At 45.4% G+C, this 13,208-nt stretch overlaps 2 protein-coding genes across 3 annotated transcripts in view; both read right to left on the minus strand.

The window, feature by feature from the left end:
* The window catches only part of IL34 (interleukin 34), a 66,505-nt gene extending 58,247 nt beyond the window's left edge, over positions 1-8,258 (minus strand). For both annotated transcript variants that reach the window (XM_054696990.1, XM_037516109.2), the window contains exon 1: positions 2,973-8,258. The gene's annotated coding sequence lies outside the window, so the exon portion shown is untranslated. The remainder of the gene's footprint in view (positions 1-2,972) is intronic.
* Positions 8,259-8,311: 53 nt separating this feature from the next.
* The window catches only part of SF3B3 (splicing factor 3b subunit 3), a 44,653-nt gene continuing 39,756 nt past the window's right edge, over positions 8,312-13,208 (minus strand). The window contains exons 21-26 of the mRNA XM_037516098.2: positions 12,635-12,760; positions 11,722-11,934; positions 11,349-11,447; positions 10,231-10,374; positions 9,329-9,433; positions 8,312-8,930 (exon numbers count right to left, since the gene is read on the minus strand). Coding sequence (XP_037371995.1) covers positions 8,790-8,930; positions 9,329-9,433; positions 10,231-10,374; positions 11,349-11,447; positions 11,722-11,934; positions 12,635-12,760 — 828 coding nt within the window. The 3' untranslated portion in view covers positions 8,312-8,789. The remainder of the gene's footprint in view (positions 8,931-9,328; positions 9,434-10,230; positions 10,375-11,348; positions 11,448-11,721; positions 11,935-12,634; positions 12,761-13,208) is intronic.

A 13,208-nucleotide genomic window follows, 5' to 3' on the forward strand; every position in this document is an offset into this window, starting at 1 on the left:
CTGCCTATTCTGTTTCCCACTCTCTCTCATGAATCCTCTCACCCCCCTGCACCTCTGGCCTGTACCCCAGTTCTTGTATGCATAAATAATCTTTAAAAAAAAAAAAAAAGAAAAAGAAAGTAGAACAGTGGCTGCCAGGGTAAGGAAGGGGAATGATCATTTAATGGGCAGTTTGCTTCACAAGTTGAAAAGTTTTGGAGATCTGCTTTACACACAATAACGTAAATAAACTTACTACTTAAAAATGGTTTAAAAAAATGCTTACAAAGAAATTTTAATAATCTGAAAAAGTAGAAATTCCAAAGTGCCTGCTCTTGGGAAAGAGGGAAGGGCTGGTGTCGTAGGACGGGAGAGTCCAAGAGACATGGGCTATAAGCACAGAAGTGGTGGCCTGCATGTGGTGGGAGACCTGGGTCAGACTGTGGACGTTTTCGTGCTGTGACAGGCTATAGGCATTTCAGAGCAGGGTCCCAAATTTCAGAACAGCTGCCAAGCAAGTTCGCCTCTCTTTGGTCCTTCAATCTCAATCACCTTGACCTGAACCTTGCTAACAGTTGTCCTAGGCCAGCTCATACATCTTTCACCACCCTACAAGGCACAGGAGGAAAGGTTTGGCTGGTTCTCCAGGGGTAAACACAGTGGGCCCTTCCTGGCTGGGATGCATAGCCAGAACTCTGCCGACAGCCCCTGGGGAAGAAGGTTCCCAGGCCTATTGCAGCTTAGTTCCCAGAGCACAGACCTCCCCAAGAATGAGGAAAGGCCCTCATGCACTAGTGTGCAAGACAGTTGGAGCCCATAACTCCCCTGGGATTGTCACAGGCCTGGAAGCCACAATTTTCTTTAATCCGTGGATTCTCTTGGGGTCAAAGGAAAAAACTATTTCAAACAAGATGCCTCTTCCTCCCAAGGCTGGGTCAACAATGGCCAATGGATAGTATTGCCAAGAGTTGTGACGGAGGTGGCACTGTGGCCTCTAGACTTTCCCAGAAGGAAAATCTGTCTTGAACCCTCTTCTGAGCTAGGAGACCCACCTACTCCAGTGATAGAAAAACAAGGAACCTCACGCCCAGGGCCCCAACTCCCAGGCAAAAGTTCCCTATACTGAGTCTATCTAGAGAATCCTACTCTCTGAATTTATTTGGGTACCATCAAAGTACCCCCACTCCCCCAGTTTGTCTTTTATGGTTCTTTCCAAATGCACTGCATACCCTTGACCTTCCACAGTGTAGGCCACTAAAGGCCAGCTGCTTTAATGTTATCTCATGTTGCTCTATAGCACGGACATTTACATTCTACAGATGAGGAATTTCATGTTCAGGGAGAGCCACAGACTGCCCACAGTCGGGAACTGATACTACCTGAATTGAGTATTGTAACCCAGCCAGACCAGCTTGTGGACATTGTGCTGCACGCGGTCTCCCATTACCCCACGGGGCAGAGAATGAAAGTTGTGCCCAAACTTGTGGGGATTTCTCCATTCTTTCTAGAGATTCCGTATACCTGCACTTTGAGGAAAGCAGCTGACATGGGAAGGGTAGCACTCAGATTGACAGCAGTGGGAAGTCAGCAGTCTAGCCCCTGATGTCCAGTCCTAAGCCTTTAGCACAGACAGGAGCCTAAATGAATAAATCCTTTAACAGGAAATGACGTCTTTCACTCTAGTTAGTACAGTGAGTAGGGGGTCAAGATGCTCCTGAGATGTCCAGTTATAAAGTGGCCCAGGGAAAGTCCAGGCTCATAAGAGCCCTCTAGGGGTACTGATTAAGTGCCAGACCTTGTGTTAAGTGCTTTACAAGACCTGTACCCCTAAGCTTTATAACCTCTATTTTATTTGAGAACAAATTCAAATACAATTAAGTTATTAGGTTGAAAGTTAGGCAGCTGTGCATACAAACCCAGGCTAGTCCACCTTCAAAGGTCAAGTCATAACCACTCCACATTAGACTGCCTCCATCTCACTATCTGAAAAACCCCCAGAGAAAAGACATCCCCATCTACCCCCTCAGGTCATCATAGTCCTATTAGCAAGTTATTATCAATAATTTCTTGTGAGTTAACTGACCCATGCATAATGTGACTTGAGCTACAAAAATGTTGTTAGCAAGTTAGTATCAGCAGGAGAGGTCTGCTGTGCCATGTGGGACCCTCGCCGGCGGCTAGGGATTGAACCGGCCCTGCACAGCCTGCGGGGAGCTTCGCAGCCCAGCGCTCAACCGCTGTGCCACCAGGGGAGGCCCCATAAGTTGAATTTTTAATTGCAAAACACTTGGACTCAATCCAACCTCACAATCAGGTAACAAAGGCTGCACATCCTGGGATGGGTTTGTTAATGTGGTATATACCACACAGACCTTGAGCTATCAAGCTATCGCCAGCCACGGCAGCATGAGTTTGCTCCCCGGCCAGGGAGCCGACCCACATGGCGCAGCAGACCTTTCCTGTCTCACCCAATGCTCCCTCAGCAGTGTATTTCAGTAGATCTGCCTGTTCTGCTCCTCACTCTGTCTCTGGTGAATCCTCTCATCCCACCCATTCCCACCTTGGTCTAGATCTCAGTTCTTATATGCCTAAATAAATCTTTAAAAAAAGAATTTTAAGTCAATTTTTGATAAGAAAATTCATGCACATAATACATTAAATTCTAAGAATCCAAAGTAATATATGGTGGGGCAGCCGCCAGGACCCCATGACAACAATTTAAGAACGCAGATTCGGCAATTTGCAATATTTGGAAGGGAACACAGAGAGAAGCACTTGCTTTATGGTAGTTTAGAGGTGCTGCTTTCCTGCAAGGCTAAGAACAAAGGTTTAGAAATGAAAGCCAGAGTAAGGAATTCACATAATTTCTCTGAATCACAGTTCAGAGGTTCTTAGTTGGGACTCTTCATCTTACTCAAATCCCTCTTGCTGTGATCTGTGAAGGAAAAAGCTAAAATGAGGTAAAACCAGGCAAAGAAAACCCACTGTTTTACCTGTTAACAAACTAGGATGAGGTCTTCTTGGGCTTTGCTGGCAGCTTTAAGGGACCTTAAGGCCTGAGGCAGGTGCCTAGATGCTGGGGGCAACGCCAGGTAGGAGTTGCGGCTCACCCCAGTACACAATCCAGGCTTCCAGACGGATAGGAATCCAGGGTGGGGAAAGCAGGCTACTGCAACTCCAACTCAGCAACTGGAGCCAGTAAGGGCGGGGCAGTAAGGCCACGTGTCCTTGGCCTGCCTGGAGTACAAAGGAGGGGGCCATAAGCCCAGAGGATCAGCTAAGAACCCTGACACCAAGCAAATCAATGGGAGTTTTTAGAACCCAAATCTTTTTCTTTTAAAGATTTATTTATTTATTTATACAAGCACTGGGTACAGTCAGAAGCCTGGGAGGGTGAAAGAATTCACCAGAGCCAGAGTAGGGAACAGAACAGGCAGACTGACAAAATACACTGCTGAGGGGAGCAGCGGGCGAGGCAGGAGAGGTCTGTCGCGCCATGTGGGACGCTTGCCAGAGGTCGGGGATCAAACTAGCGCTGCAGAGGATGCGGGCAGGCTCGCAGCCCAGCACTCAACCACTGCGCCACCAGGGGAGGCCCTAGAACCCAAATCTTAACTCCCAGGCAATCTGGACTGTTGTGAGGTTACTCTGGATTCTGTAGAAAAGATTTACTCTAATAAAATTCTCTTACAAAAGCTTATACAACTGAGTTATGTGGTAGTTACCGGAGTGTACATGAGTATGTAGGGGGAAGGATACTGGAGAAAAGACCTTTGATAAGTATTATTGAGGACTGACCGATTATCCAGAATAAAGACGAAGACAAAAGCTCAGAGAGACAAAATATCTAATAAACTTCAGGGCTTTCCCCAGGGCTATCCTTAGTGTAACAACAGGCCAGACACAGCAGTTGTAGGAATTCCTGGGAACAGAAATCCTTCACCCTTAGCCCTGTCTTGAAGGACAAGGGCATTCTCCCTTTGCCTAAGCAGAGTGCTACGGATGCCTCTGCCCAGCAGGGCATCACAGGGGAAGTGTCCTCCCTCCCTACTTTTCACATCTAATTATCCAAAATAGTCTACACTGTTTTCCTGAATATGAGCACAGGATAGTTTAAGGGTTCCCTTGTTAATTTCCAGGATTCCACAGCAACTTGTTTGGGAAACACTGGCCTAGATGATATCGTGTCTTACTCTGAATGTCTATGCCTAGTACAAGGAGTTATTCAAGATACGGTTTCTCAATTGGAGTGACAAAGCTGGAATTCTAGTTTGGCCCTGAATTTCTAGCTGGACAATAATGCCCACACTGGAATGCACTAAGCTCATTTCCCACCCCCGTCCCCAAAACAGTGGATACATTGGCCACACCCCCTGCGAGGCCTGTGGTAATCAGCCAAGCTGATTCATACCAGTGGGTAGTCCTAGCCAGTCCATGGGAGGGCAAGAGGGGGTGGAGGTGACAGGGGCACAGCTGCAGGATCTGAGTAGGGTCTCAGATGCCTGGAATAATGCCCCTTCCTTTCAAAGCTCTGCATGTAAGACTAAAGCTCAATGTAAGAGTGGCTCCAGGTCTTCTCAGGCTTCCAGACCCAATTCCAGTGGCCATACCGCCTCAGCGCCTCTGGACTTGATTACTAACTACAACCCTGTCTATGTTCCCCATTTTTCAGACAGGAAACCAAGCCTGTGCTCAGAGACTGGTTGTGTCCAGTACTCACTCTGGCCTTCACTCCATTTGGCAGATGGGGTCCTGCTTGATTGTTTCTGATAGCTGCCTTTCTCCAGCTGCAGCATCAGCTCCTTAAGTTTCCCAAGGGTGCCTTCCCAACAGCACTAGGTCCCAATAACACAGTGACAGCTAATAGTTCCCTTGACTATTACCCATCACTAGCTTACACATACCCATGACTGAAGATTAACTCCTGAATTCTCCTTGTACTTTTTTTTTTCTCCTTGTACTCTTGATTTCTACTGGGTCCACCTGTGGACTGACAATTTTTTGAAAATTTAAGGAGTGAGCTCCAAAAAGCTGAGTTAAGAGATGGTAACTGAAATGGGTTTTCTTCTGGGATTACAACCAAACCTGATGGGATACTGATAAAGCTGACAGATCTAGAGTGAGGAGGTACTGACAGGGGCCTTTAACTTCTAGTTCTCTCCCAGCCTTTTGTCCCAAATCTTTAATTTCCAAATTTTATTTGATTCATTTTGAACAAGAAGCAATGTTTCCTCAGTGCTCCTACCACATCTAGTGGTTTCTAGGTTGGGTCATCATCACCACATAAATCTACCTGTGAAATCAGCAGCAGTTTCTTCAGTCACCCAGGTGAGAAACCGGGAATCAGCCTAACATCCCACTGGGGTTAAAAACCATAGTTACAGATTTTCTACAGCTTCCTGACGTAAAACTTTTGGCTGCTCACCCTCCACCTCAACTTTCAGACTTGGAACCATCTAATTTTTCCTAAAAGTTCAAAGCTGTGCCTGTTTTTTTTTTTTTGTTGTTGTTCTTTTTTATTTTTTATTTTTATACAAGAGCTGGGGTACAGGCCAGAGGCACGGGAGGGTGATAGGATTCCCCAGAGACAGAGAGGGGAGCAGAACAGGCAGATGACCAAAATACACTGCTGAGGGGAGCAGTGGGGTGACAGGAGAGGTCCGCCATGCCATGTGGAAATCTCCCTGGCCGGCCGGGAATCGAACCCACGCTGCAGAGGCTGTGGACAGCTGTCACAATGCTGCACTCAACCTGCTGCGCCACCAGGGAGGCCCTGTGCCTGTTTTATAGGGGACTGAGATATGGGCCTTAGGCCCTCCTAACATGTTGCCAGGCTCCCAAACTGACTCACCTCACGCCACTGAGGGTCAGCAACAGCTAGGTTATAAAACTTTGTTCAACTTCTGCAGAGCAAACCTGGGCACAGACTAGGTGTCCCATAAATAATGGAATAAATGAATTAAGCAGCATCTTCAAGTGTGTGAGGCATATCTCCTGATGTTGGTTTTCAAGACTCAAGAAAAAAAAATCTTTGTTGTGTAGACTGTATCCACTGATTTCAGTTCAATTCAATTTCAAACAAGTCCTACACATTGGACTATCAGATCCCCGAATCAACCACCGACCAAGGTGTTCACTGAATTCCTCCCACATACCCAGAGTGAGCCATCTGTCCCCCTAGCAGCAGAGATGGCTCTTCTGAGAGCTGCATATAGCCCTTGAATGTATTTTCAGAGTGTAAAAAACTTAAAATATTCACATTCAATATCCCATGTGCAAATGAACAAATATGACTCATACACATTTCTATTTTGAATAGAAACAGAATTTAAAAATTGAAATTGAAAGTGAGGTTGATCCCAACCGAAAGATGCTCCCAACATGTCTGGCTTCACACTAATGAGTAGCTCAAGGGAGGCTGCACTCATGGGAGCAGCATGCATGCAGGAGATTAGTGCTCTTCCTAGGAGACGAGTGCACCCCCAAGTCTTTCCCAGCCCCAGCAGCGGTCTTGCTAGCAATATTCCAAAAACCAAGGAAAAGTAACATTCCATCCACAGCCCAACTGGAAACCCCCCCCTCCCCACCAAGGAATGCTGTTCTTGGCAACCGATCTTCCAAAGGAAACAACATCTGCAAAACCTCCTCCACCCGTGAGATCAGGGAAAAGTTGAGGCAGCTGAAAACTTTTGTCCTCTTAGACCAACAGGGACTTAGAGCAGCAAGATGGGAGCAAACCCAGTAACCCAGTTCAAATGCTTCAGTGTCTTGACATCATTCTAAGTTCCATGGCAATCTCTGATACATTCTGCAAGACTGAACAGACTGTCCCATTCATTTGGTTGCTCAACTAAACCAAAGGAATTGAGAGGTCCACGTAACACCCACACAGATGGGAATTAGCCCCATCCAATCACTAAATATTTATTAAATACCTTCTCTAGGTCCTGGATCAACAGCTATGAAGTAGACAAAATTCCTATTCTCATCATAATTCCTTGTACCTGGTGTCCTGGAAATTCTACTTGGCAGAGCTCTCTATACAGAGAAAAAGCAAACTGATGGCTAGATATAAAGGAAAGCTCAATGATGACAATTTCTAAATTCTACAGAGATCAAGTTTACCTTTCAAATATAACCCCTCTCCTGCCATTCAGGAAGAGGTTAGGAATAAGGAGCCGCTACTCGGTCTGGTTTCTTAGACAACTGCACACTAACGTCATAAAATCTGACAGACTCAATGGGATTTAGATGGGGCCAAAGGAAAAACTAGGTCACTGAATTATGCTATGCAAATATAAAAAGTACTGTCTATATGAATCATGAGCTAAGCGACAAAGGTATTATTCAGAGATTAAACTCCTGGCAAAACCTGGTTCTCTATTGAACATTCTAACACATGATTAAAGAATATGCAGACCCAGGGTCTCTATCAGGGACCCTCTCTGCACTAGAGGGTGAACTATTTGGGATCAACACAAATCTAATCACCCCCATGCCTGATTTTGTCAGTGCCAGTCACAGAGAATCTGCTCAATGAAAGTGGCTGAGCGCATACACAGAAAGAACATTTTATTTGTGAGGTACTGAGAATAGCAGTAAGCTCAGGTCTCTTCAGGTTCACTGAAGCTGCTGGATGATTTGGCTCCTCACACAGTTGGGAAGGAGCAAAGTTTATTTCCTTGGTGTGTGTGTGTGTATTGGGGGGGGGGTGTACAAATCTGAGACTGAGTCACTTACAACAGACAGGCTACCAAGTGCTATCTCCTCATATCCCACAGGCCCTCCAGTACATGTCTTAGACATCTGCCATAGACAGAGGTGCTGACTCATGTGCCTTTGAATAGGAAACACATATACTGAGACTTTGTTCCCAACGGCAGGTTAGTATCTGGTTTCTTTTGTACTTACTGAGCCTTCCTAGTAGTCTTATGGCAAAAGATCATTTCAGGAGCTGTAGAAGTAAAGGGAGCATCTGTTAAGAAACTACCCAGATGGGAACCATGCCAAATCCTTCAATCTAAGACCTCAAAGACGGAAGCTAAAAAAGGGGATGAAAAATCAGCCAGCCCTTTTCAATACCCAAAGGGAAGTATTGGGTGACTACATTGTGGTCAAGCCCAAATTTCATTTGCATAACAGAAAGGACTAGAAAAGCCAAAGAAAGCATCACAGGGCTGGAAGTGGGAGACCAGAGGGTGCCAAAAGCCTGAGCAAGAGCTAGAAAAATAAGGAGGGTACTCAATTCTTCCTGCTCCAACATGGGCTTAAGCTCCCCACCCCCGCCTAAATTTTCATCCGCAGAAAAAGACACATGGATGCCAGCCACCTCAAAAATTAGGTTTGTATTTCTGGTTAGGTTCCAGAGTGGCAAAACTCAGAAATCATACTTACCATACAACCTGGTTCCCACCTCAGTTTACTTCCCACCCTCCCACAAAGATAGCATTGTACAAAACTATATTTACAGGAAAACCAGTTAAAAATTAAGGGTGTGTACAAAAGTAGACTAGAGTCAGAAACATCAATGTAGGGAAAGCCCTGGGGAGTAGGGATGTTGTATTCCACAATGGAACCTAGGCAATGCATTATGTACCAGGCAGGGAGAGCACAGTGAATCTCAGTGCCAATTTTAGGGGAAACCAGTCATTCCAGGGGAAATCAATGGGAAAGAGCTATTAATCTTGATATTGCAGTCTTAATTATCCAGCCACCCTTCTACCATATGGGTTCAGAGACAGGTGGTGGTTATGGTGGTGGAGGAAACAAAATACAGAGTCTTTGACAAGACCCACAGGAAAAGGAAGGGCTCAGAAGGCATAGCGGGTCCGGATATCCTCAAGCTTCTTGGACACCTCTGGTGGGGTGCGGTCCAATTCTTCAGAGACATTTTTTTGCTTGTTGGGCTCCATAGAGTTGAACTGCTCACAGAGGTCTCCATCAATCACATTCTAAGACAAGGAAAAATGAGAGCATAAGAAAAATCTTAGCTATCCATAGAAAATGGCATATGCTAAAGCATTAGCTGCAAGGAAAAGTTTTACCTTCCCCCCAGATACCAAAACACCATTGACAGAACCATGTACATTATCTAAATTAATCCTTAGTAGCAGAGTTCCGATTACAAAGGCAAGTGAAACCACCTTTCTAGCTGGGATCTGTCCCAAAGGGAGAGGACTCTGCATATCACCAGCCCTCTCCCCCCATTCTTGCTTCTATCAATCCACTCCATTGCTGCTTCTTCATTTAAAACTATTATGATATTTAAGGGAGGGAGGCCCAGAGGAAAAAAAAAATCAACTAAAAGGGCTAAGAACCCCCTTTAGAAACTGAGATTTCCAACAAATACCTTAACAGGGAAGTAATAGGATCGAAAGCTGAGGTGGTCACGGCCACACAGAGGGGGATGCTCAGATCTCAGGTGCATTTCCACATGCTGGAAAAAGTCATGGTCCTGGTGGAAGAAACAAAAAAATTGGTCACAGAAAGAAAAAATGATTTCAACTACCAGTCTATGGTATTTTAAAGCACAATGAAAACACAAACCACTGATTTTTATCATGCAAAAAGGTGGCAAAGAGTTAATTGCTCCTCTGCCTATCACAGGTTTTCCTGCTATTATGACAAAGTTATCCCCTCACCGTACTTAGAGAACACCATACATGAACAGTAAGAACCCCAGTCCACAATGCCCATTCACTTCTAGTTCTGTGGGATTTGGTTCTGGAACAATGATCTCTAGCTAACTCTGTACTCCCAACAGAACTGAACCAAACTGAACAGCATAAAAATATATGACTTTCGGGCCTCCCTAGTGGAGAAAGGGGTTAAGACGCAACCTATAAAGCTATCCGCAGGCTCTGCAGCATGAGTTTGATCCCCCGGCCGGCCAGGGAGCAACCCACATGATACAGCAGACCTTTCCTCCTCACCCGCTGCTCCCCTCAGCAGTGTATTTTGGTCAATCTGCCTGTTCTGCTCCCCGCTCTGTCTCTGGTGAACCCTCTCATCCCCCACACTTCTGTCCTGTACCCCACCTCTTGTATGCATAAATCTTTAAAATAAATAAATGACTTTCCCCAAGGGGGTAGAATATCAGGATTCCTACCTCCCCAGGCATTTTGTCAAATTACAAAATTTCCAGATAATTCGCAGCTACAGGTGGGATAAAAAGGTCTTCCTTCTTAGGCAGACTCAGCACCAAGAAATAGTCCTGACAAGGAACAGATAAAACATTATGGGAGATTTCACCTCATGGGATGTGAATGGGACAAGGATGCCAATTCCTCCAGACAAGGTGGTATAGACAAGTGATTCTGAGCCTCCAGGGATAAGAGTGGTCTTCTGTAAGGATAAAACAGTCTCCCCCACGTGATAGTTCATGATCACCTCTGCCTGCAAATCAAAAAGACTGGTTATTATGGGTGTCCCTGTCAGCCTGTTCTAGATTCCGAAGAGCAGGTAATGACACACTCCCATCCCCACCTCAGGGAAATTTCACCATCTTTTAAAATCCATAAATTACAAAAATTTAAAAATATATTATAGTGCTCTCAACATTTAAAGATGGTCTCATTGGGCCTCTCTGGTGGTGCAGGGGGTTAAGTGCCACACCGTGAACCTATCCACAGCCTCTGCGGCATGAGTTCAATCCCCGGCCGGCCAGAGAAAAACCCACATGGCACGACAGACCCCTCCTGTCTTGCCCACTGCTCCCCTCAGCAGTGTATTTCAGTCGCTCTGCCTGTTCTGTTCCCCACTCTGTCTGGTGAATCCTCTCACCCCCCGCAACTCTGGCCTATACCCCAGCTCTTATATGCATAAATGAATACATCTTTAAAAAAAAAAATTCTCATAAATATGGTAAAATTAGATCAGACTTGATAACAATGGAAAAATTTTTGCAATTTTATCAAATTTATAATAAAAAAAAAAGGAAACCACAAACAATTATGAAAAACAGCAATTGAAAAACAGCAACTGGGGACCCTCCCGGTGGCGCAGCGGTTGAGTGCTGGGTCGCGAAGCTGATCACAGCCTCTGCAGTGCCGGTTCGATCCCCGGCCGCCGGCGAGGGTCCCACATGGCACACAGATCTCTCCTGCTGCCCGCTGCTCCCCTCAGCAGTGTATTTCAATCCTACAGCATCATTAAATGAAACAGTGACTGGACACCTTGTATCAAACCCAGAGTTCATCACAGGTTGTATATCGTTATCTTAGAGTTTTCCAAAAAGGAGGACCATGCAGGAGAGCACTCAGTACAGTCATGTGCACTGTGGATTACTCAATAAAGTGTTCCTCATGAGGGTTACTGGGAACACAGTGCATGCTGGTGTCTCTTCCTTGAATCACCTTTTTCAATCTTACCTTCTGAGAGGCCCCATTGAGCAAGCCCCGGTCCCAGAGGGCTTTGTTTCCTGTGGGATCTTCATCCACTTCATCATTGGTGTTAGGCGGTAGCCTCACCTACAAGGAAATGACACAGATAAACAATAGAAGTCAGATGTGGTTTTAAAAAGAATAACCAAACCAAACCAAAATTCTGACAAAAAGTGAAAATTATTGCTAGCCATTAGTTCAAACTATACCTATTGCTATTAAATCATGTTCTTGGGGTGGAGAGAATCTAAAATAGTTAGAAGGTTTTTTTCTCTATATTCGAGCTCATCCTGGAACCTTGGCTGTCCCACAAACTAAGCCAGGTTTCCTATATGTAACAAGAATATAAGTATCAACTCACCACACAAATGTTGCCAAATTTGTCTGCCCCTGCCACAGTGTCATAGTCGAGAAGGCTGGCTGTAGTGACCCATCGAGGGTAGGTGTCATCAGCAAAAATGATGAGTTGGTTCTCATTACGCTTGTAGCGAACCCAGATGAAACTTTCTTGGACATCAGACACAATTACCCTGTGCCCAATTGTCTGAATCCCAGAGATGTAATTGGCAATATGCTAGGAAAAACAAGCATAACAATGACCATAAACTTGGGGTTCAGCACCAACAGAAAGTCCAGCTGACCCCAACTATAAGATATAGGGTCTGCAGAATAGCACACATCAAAGAACAATAGTCAGCAATAAATTCCTAGAAGATGGAAAAAAGTAAAAATGGTGCAAACACATGTCTAATTCTCACAAGAAGTAAGCAGGACAGAAATTTGGCTCTTAGTTTAAAGAACCAAAGAAACCCAACAACTCCCACCCCTCTTAATCTTCTTTTTTCTTTTTTTAAAGATTTACTTGTTTATTTATATAGGCACTGGGTACAGTCAGAAGCGCGGGGAGGGTAAGAGAATTCACCAGAGCCAGAGTGGGGAGCAAAGCAGGCAGAAGGACCAAAGTACACTGCTGAGGGGAGTAGCGGGCGGCAGGAGAGGTCTGCGCGCCATGTGGGACCCTCCTCCAGTGGCCGGGGAGCAGCCGGGGATTGAACCAGCGCTACAGAGGCTGCGGGCAGCATCGCAACCCAGCGCTCAACCGCTGCACCACCAGGGAGGCCCACCAGCCCTCTTAATCTTAAGGGCCTAATTCTGAGCCTGGAATTAGGAGACTACAAGGTCCAAAAATAAAGACACATGATTTACTGTCCACCACCCCATCTATGTCTCCTTCCTCACTCGTTAGATACAGGACCCTCTATCAGTACATTTACCTTATTCTCACATTTTCGGAGTAATTTCTTCTTCCCCAGGTCATAGACTCGCAGGAGCTTCCCTACACCAATCAATACTCTCCCCTGGAATGGGGCGATGGCAGCAGGGACCTCTTCCACTGGAGTCTGTGAGAAAAAAGTAAGTAATGCAAAACACACAACATGCTAGCCACAGCCCTTCGGCCCAGAACTGCCTCCTATAGGTATGTTAGAAGACAGTGAGTGATCATGTTTTGCTCATCAGAGAAATAAACCAATACACAATTGTCTATGAAATGGGGTGTTTGGGTAAATAGATCCCACAAGCTTCATTTCACCCAGTAAGGGGACTACTGCCACAGTGAGCAGAAGTCTTGGTGCCTGATGCCTGAGGGCTCATCGTGTCAACAGTGAATCCTCAATATGAAAATGACTGGTTTGTCAAAGATGAGAAAGGAATGATAATAACAAGTAACAAGTAACACGTTAGTTGTAGGGAAGATACGCAAACTAGTCTGTGCGAAATAATTATTTCCTAGAGGACACATGCTTTGTAGGAGGGCTGGAGAAGCTGCATTTGTGTGCTGTCAGCGTA

This window comes from Talpa occidentalis, unplaced genomic scaffold, assembly GCF_014898055.3.
Source record: "Talpa occidentalis isolate TD23 unplaced genomic scaffold, MPIMG_talOcc4v2.1 talOcc4.17, whole genome shotgun sequence".
In the NCBI taxonomy this organism is placed as follows: Eukaryota; Metazoa; Chordata; class Mammalia; order Eulipotyphla; family Talpidae; genus Talpa; species Talpa occidentalis.